Source organism: Anopheles bellator, chromosome 1 (genome assembly GCF_943735745.2).
Source record: "Anopheles bellator chromosome 1, idAnoBellAS_SP24_06.2, whole genome shotgun sequence".
NCBI lineage: Eukaryota > Metazoa > Arthropoda > Insecta > Diptera > Culicidae > Anopheles > Anopheles bellator.
Window position 1 is genome coordinate 51,385,986 of NC_071285.1, and position 10,574 is coordinate 51,396,559.

The window sequence follows — 10,574 nt, forward strand, 5'->3', positions numbered from 1 at the left end:
TGTATCGCATTGTTCTATCATCCCGTTTGTAACGGAAGCATCTTTCTTCCCGGTTTTCTGTTCGTGGTGCTTCCGAAAGCACGTCAGTGGCGTATTATTTAGATTTCAGTATCCAAACGTTTTCGGTATGAAAAGTTTTTGTTTCCGACAAAATTTATCTGTCCCCAAAACGGAGCGCCGTGCGCGCCTTCGTATTACTTCTACTATTATTATTATTATTATTATTATTCGTATGAAGATTATAATTATTACTATTACGACGAATGACTATAACGATGCTGATGATGATGATGTATAGAATCAACACAATGAATAAAAGAAAAAACAACATACTTAGTGAAACGCTTATAAAAATGTGCCAAATTTATCAATCGCACATATTTGCATGTACCCACTTATTACAAGCTCCTCAATAACCTCACCTGGGGGCTGGGGAGTTTCAGATTCGTTTCAAGGGGCGTTTCGGATGAGAGTAATGCACACTACCGACCGATGGAATTATTGCAGAAATGTATCCTTTGTGACCTTTATTTTCTCTCCCATTTTCTTGTGTTCTCGTTGCGTTCGCGTTCGCGTCGCGTGTAGCAGCAATTATCATATGCGCTATTAGGTTCGCTTCTCGCTCTCTGTGACTGTAAGCTTAGCATCGTAATTCAGTTCGATTATCTACAAACTAGCTGAACGATGGTGGTGGTGGGCTGGACGCGCATCAAGCAAGTGCGGGCCGTGACTGGTCAGAGCGCGCACAAGCACACAAGCTGCTTCCGATATCCTTTGCCTGATTCTTATCCGTTTCCTCAGCTAGCTCTCTCGCCCGCTGTCTGGCGTCTAATCTCCTTATTCTCTAACGCTTAGCTCTAAACGAGTAGTACGTGATTTCACTCTTGAGTGCGCTCTAGTTTTAATTCTCCCTTGCTGCCGGGACAGCAAGTTGACAATTCCCCATAAAACACATCGCATTTACATCGAACATTAATATTGCCTTTGCCGCTGTATCAACACCGTGTGTCCTCCTCGCTAAAGGATGTGGTGAATGGGCCGTCTCTCGGCGCGCGCCAGTAATGGTAATATGCTTCGCTTAACGTTACACACTATCCTATTCACTAATAGTTTCACAATTGCATTGAAGATCGTTTGTCTTTATTATCTGGTAGTAGCTTCTTTTCGTCCTTCCTGTATCGTTGGTTTGCGTGTGGCCGCGCACAAAAGGAGGACTACTTTTTTCCGTTCATCATCTTCATCATCAATCAGTAAACACGCTCCACGCGCCGAGAACGCGCGCATTACGCTTCGGTTGGGAAGAAGTCCTTCAGCAGGGTCGTACGCCGCTTCTCGGCGATGTCCATCTGGTTTTCCAGCTCGCCCCGATCGGTCGTTTCCGCCCGTTCGACCTTCCACGAAAGGTTTTCGATTTCTGCCTCCAGTTGAGCCTGAGGGGGTTATAGAACAAAAGTAGCTCATTAGGACACGACTCGTAGATGACTCGCTCTTGACGGGGCTACGTACTTGTTGGTACTCGAACAGTTCCTTCCGTGACTCCATGTAGTACGCGTACGGGTAGGTGTACTGTAGCGTGTAGCGGCACTTGGCGAGCAGGGAGGCGGCATCGAACAGATGCTGCCAGTCGATCCACGTGCCGAGACCCTTCATCACCTTCTCGTTGATGCGCGTCTTCATCCGATCGAGCGTTTGCTGCTCGAGCTGCAGCGACTTTGAATGATTCTCCCACCGCTCGTAGTAGTGCAGGTACTTCTTCAACGCTTCCCGTGCCTGTGGGGACAAAGAAGGGGTGTGGGGATTACTACACGCCGCACATTTGGAGCACCCTGGCAAGGCCCTTACCTGCGCGTGAACGGACTCGTGGGCAATGTTTGGGTTCTCCTTGTAGCGCGAACACTCGTAGTACTCGGACCCGTGCGCCTTCCAGTCGCCCAGGCACATCCAGCAAAAGTCGTGCTTGCAGTTGAAGCACTGCATGTGATTGCAGCCACCATTCTTCTCGATACAGATGTGACACTTGGGGCAGTCCTTCGTGTGCGCACTGATATAGTTGGCCGTCTCGCTATCGTCCGCACACTTAGTCAACCACTTGCGGATAATCTGGCAGTCGGTGGGCGCATGGTAGTCGGTACCGCACCGGAAACAGAACATCGTCTTGCACACCTTACAGCACGCCTTCTTCGGACTAATGTCCTGGCTGCGGATGATAATCTGGGGGCGGAAAGGAGCACTCATATTAACTGACCCGCACGGTGACAGAAATTGTACTCATGAATCTGGCGTCCGCGATGAACAAATGAACGGAGAAGTTTAGCGGTGACGCAGAGGACAATGAAAAATCTAACAAGCGTATTTAAGCAGAATCTTATAGGCGTGTAGCATATGTATTATTCGATAACGAAATCGTTCCAAGCTATCGACATCGAGAGAATGTCGTGATCCTTACAATGTCCGCCTTAAAAGCGGTAAAAATAGAACGAAAGGTCACTCTTCATCATTTGTCAGCAAAACTTTAGATCCGGTTCGTCGATGAAAAAAGGTCAAACCGCATCCTAATATCAACGTTAGTTCTTGGAAAGCTCTGCGTTTTAACAAACGGAAGGTTGCCCGGTGGGACAGACCGTACCTGGCAGTTGGGCCCGGGACAGAAGCGTAGCTCTGGGTGCGATTTGACGTAGTCGGCGAACGCAAATTGTTGGTACTTGTCGCGCAGCACCGGCCGGTTGAGCAGATTCAGCACCAGGTCCTCCGGGACGCGCACGTCGCACCGCTGCTCCATGCACTCGATCTGCGTCGAGATGCCCTGGCCGATCTGGATCTCGAAGTGCATCGCCCAGCAGTCACGGCAGAACGAGTGCGCGCAGGAGAGACTGTGAAACTTGTCGGTCGTCTGCACCGTCACGCAAACCGGACAGAGCTGCGTCCGATAACCGGTGCTGATGCTGGTGGCGGTGCCCACCGCAGTTGTCGTCGTTGTTGTCGTCGCGGTACTACCGGTTGTTTCGAGTAGCACCAATTGATGATGGTATTTGTTGCTCCCGCTTGACCCCGCCGCCGCTGCCGCTGCTGCGGCGGCAGCAGAGGTCGCGGCAAACGCGGACGACGCCGAAGGTACGAGAAAGCTGGGTCCGGTGATGGTGGTGGTGCCCGATGAAGAGGTGGACGGTACGGCGTGGTGAACCACCAGTGGGGTAGTCGCCGGTGGAGGCGCTGCCTTGATCCGGGCACTGACCAGCAGATGCGAAGCATTGTTCCGATACCGTTCGATCACTTCCGCCGTGTTCCAGCGCGTCTCGTGTAGCAGCACCTTGGCCAGCGATGGCGTTATCTGTAGCTGGGTGCTTAGCTTCTCGACCGGCTCGTTCATCAGCTTCTCGACCTCCTCCACGTTCAGACACTCGTACACGAAGTACTCCGGATCGGTACGCTTCGGGTCGATCTGCTCGATATCGCAATCTTCACCTTCAACGGAATAGTGAGAAAGATCATCATTAATAAACATATTGCTGTGCGATCAACTAACATAAATCCAAACACCAAACCACTCTCCCCTGACCAGGCGCCGCAGCGGCGCTCGAAGGTTGCGAAATTTGTCAGCATCACTCTCCGCCCGGGCACAGAACCAGTTTCGGAACGCACGCCACGCCGCCACGGCACGATCTTGACTGGGGGCCTTCGCGCGCTTTTCTCACACCCCACGATCGTTAGAGATCCTTGATCGTCTCGGGGACAGCCGCACGGACACACGGGCGGCGATCGAGGTTTGCTTATCCGAGAAGGCCGTCGGCGACGCTCCATTACCGGGGCGCGATGTCTCGAGAGACTCATCTCGAGATTTGGTCCAAACACACGCTTGCTGGTGAATTAATTAACTCTTATCGCGTGCGCGGGCTGGCTGTTAATGTCCTTCTGGTTCGATCTGTTCCGGAGCTCTTATCAATATTGCAAAATATAGGACCCGAACAATCTCGGACCTTACCGGACTTTGAACCGGATGGGGCAGGTCGGTTGAAGCAGCATCCAACTCGGGCGCACGCGTGGATCATTAAAACGCCAGCACCGGTCCTTAATCTAAATTACGTTCCTCATTAGCTCCTCCTCGTGTAACGCTGTCGAACCAATAAACATTCGCTCGTACGGCAATTAACACCGACTGCCTGCAGCAGAGTTCGGTTCTCCTGTGCCGGAACTGCGCCAAATGCTGTCACCGAAAGAGCGCCACATCCTTGCGACACACGTGCCACAGAGCGGTTCGACGGCTAAGCACACCGGTATGGCGCCGCATAAAAATAAAAACCCATTTCTAGGCACGAAAGTGGACGGCCATTAGCATAACGTCCACGGCGACCGCCGTGTAGTAGCACAGGACACGTAGATAAATTCATCCAGTTACGCCAACGACGACAAAGCTCTCGCTGGAAATGCCACACGTTAATAGCGACAGGAAGGTCCTCAACGAGAGAGGACCCACCGCGGCCCTCTACGTCTCGCCAGAGTGCGCACTTTTATTGGCGCTTCCACCTTTGGCCCGCGGGCTCGCGTTATGTGTTCCGCGCCGCATAACGAGGGGAACCGTCTCGGTGTTGGGCTTCACGAGAGCCACCGCCACCACCACCCAGGTTATGCAATAATGGTCAAATGCCATTACGACGTTGGTTGGTGGCGCGCACAGCGCAAAAACCGGATGATTGGATTTATGTGGCTTCCGACGACTCAATCCTCGGTTTGGTGACAAGAATAGAACGCCCTTTTCTTTCGGTTTCGTCCCGGGTCAGCAAGTGGCACAGCTTTCTGATGAAACGAAAAGCGAGCTTTCAGGACTTTACAGGGTTAGCGGCAAAGTATTTGCTTCTTCTCTGCGGTCGCACATTTCTGGCCCGACCGATCTGCCCGACATCAAAGAGCGAACCTTAAAACGCCCGGCATTCAGATGACCATCAAGTAACCGCGAAACAGCACACAACCGCGCCGTTTTCTCTGGGTGGTCCAATCCTCCTTTCCGACTGGTTGGTTTACGTGGGAATTTCGCAGGAAACTGGACCTACGTAATCCGCGTCAGTGGCAGACTTGTTCTCGGGTTGGCCAAAGAAATTTCGCATTCCCAGAAACGACTCTCAGGAGTGGACGTTTTTGCGGTTTGCTTACCACAGGGACGCTCTTATGTTGCTGGGGAAACAACCATGACGCACAAGTGTGCTGACAAAGAGAGCTCTTCCCGGCGAATCTTTGAGGTGGTTTGAAATTCCAACATTAATGAGTTCGTCCAAATTTGGTAAAACGTGAAGATTCGTCACATTTTCTAGAGATTAATCGCAAGCAATATAACCGAAATAAACAAGAAAACGATCAAACAGACCCTAGTGCTCAACGGGAACGAAGTCCTTAGAGTCCCCATTAAAGTGTCAAAATCATTCGCTGACACCAGAGAATCCTGAACTGAGTGCTTGAAGGGATCTGGCTAGTTTCTTCGATTTTCATTATTCATTTTAGGAGCCGTTTTTGGGGATTAACCCCAATCGGTGCGAGGTGTAATTCAATTTTGAACCCCATTAGTTTCTTCATATCGGTTCCTTAAATTGAAATTCATGAAGGTAGCAACAATATTTATAAACTTTCAACACAATTCATTCATTCATTACAATTCTATAAAAAGAGGACCAATTCTAAAGAAACATCCTATGAAAATTCGTTGAGAGGCTTAGCCAAAATGCCCATCCTAACGGTAACTATTTATAACTTTCTTTTCAGAGGCATTGCTTTCGGGGAAATCCACTGGTAAACTATGTTTCCAATTCATTAAAAATGATTACACATTGGCACAGGAAATAAAATAATTTAGACTGCAAACTGTGTAATGTTACGTCAACACCACATCCCCTAGCGTCGGAATTACCGCGAAAAACGAGGAATCCCATCGAAGTGCCGTTCGTTGCAAATTAAAACCTTCGATGGAACGATTCTAGACCATAACACATTCTAGACCATAACACAAACAATTCCCGTAACGGGGTTGGATTTTTTCAGCCAATCGGAAACCCTTCACAGTAAATCGAATGAATCACAAAAAGTTGGGTATCGAACAATATCGGTACCCGTCTACTTCTGAACTCTGGTGTGCGTCATATTACCGGCTGAGGGCCCGCGTTAACGTTCCCCGCGTTGCTAACCGTTGACGCCGTGACTCACTTCCCACCATCAACCCAGTGGAAGACGGTTCCACTATAATGAGGATTCTAATCGAAAGTGTCTACACAGTCCCCTTCCACAGTCAGTGATGGACATCAATCGTCCGCTGTCACTCTACAGCCGGCGTTAAAAGGGGCCCGACGTGTCGGACTGATAACACCGCCGTTAACATACTACGGCTCGAGTTTACATTCCGACGACGGTATAGATAATTGGTGAGCCCATGGAGAAAATCATCATTGAAGCGAATAACTTTCACTCTTTTTGCGCCTTAAACCGATGGATGCGCTGCGCTGCTCGGTGGCAAAACTTTCGATTTCTCTCGCCGATCATCTTCACCTAGAGCCAACGACTTCGGAATGGAATCGTAACACTAGAAAGAAACGAGGGCTGCTCCAGAAAAGTGATAACACCGCTTCAGCAGCTCATGGATTCCCCCTCATTTTGGGGCGCGCCATCGAGTGGTCCTCCAATAACTGAAGCTTGGCGTTGTGCAGCATCCCAACCCGCCAGAAGCAATCAGACGCGACACCCTGTCTGACTCGCTGTCTGGTGACCTCCCGCAGTTCAATGATTTTACGATGCGCGGCCCCCAAAGGGCCATAATACAAACACATACCCACATACGCTAAGGAGTGTGTACCAACACAACAGCCGTTTGCGTTGAGACCTGGACGATGCTGCTCGTGCGGCCACGTGCTCGAGCGGGATGGCAAAGAGTCCATCGTCCTCTTCTGCATCTCTTGGCGGCTCGGCAACGTGTGTTTACTATCGGCCTGAACCCTTTACAGTCTGCTCCTCTCGAGCGCGCTGTGGGTCGGTCGGGCTGGAAACGTGACTTCAAGCACGGACAGGGCGATCATTCCGATCGGGGTACCGACAATAAGAAACAAGAGAAAAATGGGTGGCGTTCTGGTGCTTACATTATGGGCACATTACAGTTCCCAGTTCCCGGTTCGCACAATCGATTGTGCGCTTCCCCGGGGAAGCCATACGCAGGAAGACCACGGTGATCGCGATGAAAACGATACTTGTTGGCTTCTTAGCTTCTCACACTCTGGGCAGTTTCAGGGTCAACCGTGCGGTGCGGTAACAACCGAACCCATCGTCCCGTCCAATGAAGAAAACCCTCTGGCACTAACGCCTTTACTAAAATCATTATATCACTATGGGTCATTAGAGCGCCTCGGAACGACCTACGGTCAAGGGGAGCAACCTTGAAATAGAGTGTAACACCGTGGCCGAACGGCGCTTTGACGGCTTTTCAAAGGATTGTTACGTATCGAGAGAGAGAAAGAGAAAGATGAGTTGGACCTTTTTTAATGACCAACCGAAGCAACAGCAGCTCTACGAAGGTTACTACGATTAGGAGCGCATCGCGAGCACTAGTAACATGAGGAAGCAATTATGTCAGCGCGTGATGACAAGTTGTGGTAGCGAAGAAAATAGTCTCAAGGTTCGTTTCCAATGAAATATACATGCGCTGGTCGTGGTTAGGTCAATATCAAGGTTGAAGCGGTGAACGTCGTTCTGCGGGTTGGTTAATCCTTTGAAGTCGCTTCTGTTGATTTAGATGTAACAATTGAAGTGTATCAAACTTTTAGCATTTCGTTGCTCTGGCGCATGAAGCCTGTGCCGTATCTGATGTTTTGCGTTTCCCATTTTTGTCAAGGTATTAAAAAATATAATTCATCGTTTTCCGCTAATAGCTCAGCCAGTACGCGGGGTTTCGTTTATGCGGCGAACATTTAACACGCGTTGCTATGGGCATTCGGAACAGTGCTCGTTCCGGGTACTGAAGCAGCATGGCCTACTGATGTTAGAAACGAATATTAGTTTTGTATTGTACAAAATGCTCACAAATACGTTCCAAGAAGTCGTTTTTGATAATACAGTTATTATCGTCATGCGTAACATTCCATGTAAAGTGTACAGAATTTTCAACAATTATACACCCAACAAAACCAATTGGTTCGAGTGTACTTGGAACCGTGCCACCGGTTTTGCGAGCCACCACACGGCGTGCTGGGGCTGTTCACACCAAAGAGCCGCGAACAACGCTACATTTTCCGTCGCACCATTCTTAACACGGCGGCACAGGGGGCACAAAAAGGATTGGTGTACCGACGACGATACGCACGCACGGTAGCGTAAAATTCCGCCAGTCGCGTACCGAACCGCACTCTATAATGCCATTGACCTCCGCGAGGGCCACCGGCTCAAGGTGGGTTTCAGCATGGCATGGCGCGCCGCAGCAGCATAGCACATGTCGGGTATGGTCCGCACTCTCGCCGAGTAGCGAAGGGAACATTAAAAGACGCGCAACGGGCAAGCCCAACGGATAGACTCGGGCGTCTGAACCCGTGGAGCGTGCAGCAGAAGAACCGTGCATAAAGAACCGCGTGCCTTCCCGGGAGACCCGGTGGGAGGTCCGGTGGTGCCGGCGGCCCACGGATCGCAGCCACGTAACTAACAGACCGTGACGATCGTGGGGCCTGTGTGTGCGCAGGACGAAACCACGAAAACGAACTCTTCATTTTGGGATTGATTTCCGCGAGCAGCGGGGCCAACCTGACCTACGACGGTGGTTCTCTTTGCGCCGTGCTTTTGTGCCGTTCGCCCGAATAGAGTGTGTGGCCGCAGTCAACCGGAACCGGAGCCGAGAGACGGGCGGAATTGTGCCCCCGCCCGTTCGGGTTCATCCTTTCCACCTGCTCCTGGGAAGTAGCGTGAACGGTGTAGAACCCCTCTGCAGTTAACCCTGCCCGCCTCACCTGAGTTGTAGTAGTCCTCAAACTCGTAATCATTGTCCGATGAGTACTCCATATCCGATTCCTGGTCGGCCATCGTGTGCTGGGAAGAGTGGTGGTTCCGTAGCCCGCAGCGCTCTGTGGTTGCTCGTTGTAGAAGGGATGATTGTGGCCGTCGTCGTCGGGCGGCACTACCGTGCAGGGGGGTGGTGGTAGCGGCACGGTGTTGTACATAAAAACACCTTCACTTTCTTGGGTTTGGTAAACTCCGTCTTCCCAAAGCCAAGCACTGTGAGAAGCTCCCAACACAATGAAAACGCACAGCAGTACGCTAATCGGGCGGCTGATTTCTACACACTAGAGCCCAGCCAGGGGAAACAATTGCCTTCCTATTGGCGTCCAGTGGTTGCGTTTTCCGCGGGTTAAACACTTCGGCCCAAGGATTACACCACCAGCGAGCGCGCGCGTAATGGTTGAGCTTTGTTTTCGCGTTACACTCCGAATGTGGTCGATTCGAGTCACAAACCAACGCACACACTGCGGGAAACACACACATACACACTCGCGGGCTGAGTGATGTTGAATTTTGCCCCCTCGCACGAACTTCCTAGTCGGTCGTAGCAGGAAAACAACACTGCGACCGAAGTAACCTCGAACCTGAGTTCACTCGTGCGGTCAGGCCATCTTCTAGGTACACCTTCGATTTGCGCAGCGAAAAGTGGGAAATTACGCACGGGGAATCCGCACCACGAGATTCGCACCTCCTCCTTTGGCACTTGGCACGGTGGGTCACCGAAATTTCATCCGTAAACAAACACGCGCAAGCCTCCCAGGCAGGATGTGCGGAAAAGTGAACGAAATTCCTCCTATACGACTCACTCGGACTCTGAGGAACAGGCGCACTCCGAAATGATAAAGACACCGATTTCGATCACACTACACCCTTTGCCGAAGTAAACCAGCAAATATCACTTCCTGGGACACCTAAAACCTTAAATCCCACTTTTCTGCTGCGACCGACCGAGTTAAAGGCTTAAGTTGAAATGACGTTTTTGCTGTTGCGGATGGTGTAGCAAACCACAGACAGTTGTCAAGAATTATTTGACAGATGCCATATCAAAACTATTGTTGCGAACAGATAGAACAGACGTATGCGCTGCTAGAACATAGGACTTGAGCACTCAATGAGAACTATAAACGCAAGGAGGACGCTCAACCCTGCAATCGAATTTAGAGAGGTTCAGAGCGAGTGGTACAAATTGTTCGAAAAGTAATTGCCAGAAATGAACGCACTTAGAACCGGACGATTCAGAGACGCTTTTTTTGCGAAAGATTGTTTATTATTGTTCATAGATATTGTCATACTGATCCCTCACAACACTACAACTTATGCAAATTATTCGCCGGAAAACCTCGCCACGCTTGGTTAGAAATAGTAAGGCCGGTCCACACGCTGCGATCTGCAATGCAATATCGCCTGAAGTGACATCTCCGGAGACGTCATAAATGTCACTGCCGCGGGTGGAAATCTGAAGACTCGACATGCAATTTGTGAACAAATTTCAAAACAGGGTCAGTTTGTCGGTTGACTTGTTGATGTTTTGTTTTGGCCTCTTATTTATATTTTGGACGCTTCGT

At 50.3% G+C, this 10,574-nt stretch overlaps 1 protein-coding gene across 2 annotated transcripts; it reads right to left on the bottom strand.

Moving 5' to 3' along the window:
- Positions 1-523: 523 nt before the first annotated feature.
- LOC131206457 (potential E3 ubiquitin-protein ligase ariadne-2) lies at positions 524-9,921 on the bottom strand. 2 transcript variants are annotated; one of them, XM_058199023.1, is made up of 6 exons: positions 8,961-9,921; positions 3,196-3,462; positions 2,627-3,093; positions 1,843-2,211; positions 1,507-1,770; positions 524-1,430 (listed from the first exon to the last, which is right to left on the bottom strand). In XM_058199023.1, exons 1-6 carry the CDS (start codon positions 9,031-9,033, stop codon positions 1,284-1,286), a joined length of 1,587 nt encoding a protein of 528 aa, XP_058055006.1. In that variant the 5' UTR covers positions 9,034-9,921; the 3' UTR covers positions 524-1,283. The 2 variants fall into 2 exon arrangements, with proteins under 2 accessions (XP_058055006.1, XP_058054997.1); XM_058199014.1 differs by having other exon boundaries at positions 2,627-3,462.
- Between the last annotated feature and the right edge of the window lie 653 nt (positions 9,922-10,574).

Coding starts and splice junctions, on each gene's coding strand:
- LOC131206457 (XM_058199014.1), bottom strand. CDS start 9,033: ATGGCCGACCAGGAATCGGATATGGAGTACTCATCGGACAATGATTAC. Junction 3,463..8,960: donor TGAGGACTACTACAACTCAG/GTGAGGCGGGCA, acceptor ATTCCGTTGAAG/GTGAAGATTGCGATATCGAG. Junction 1,431..1,506: donor AACTGTTCGAGTACCAACAA/GTACGTAGCCCC, acceptor TAACCCCCTCAG/GCTCAACTGGAGGCAGAAAT.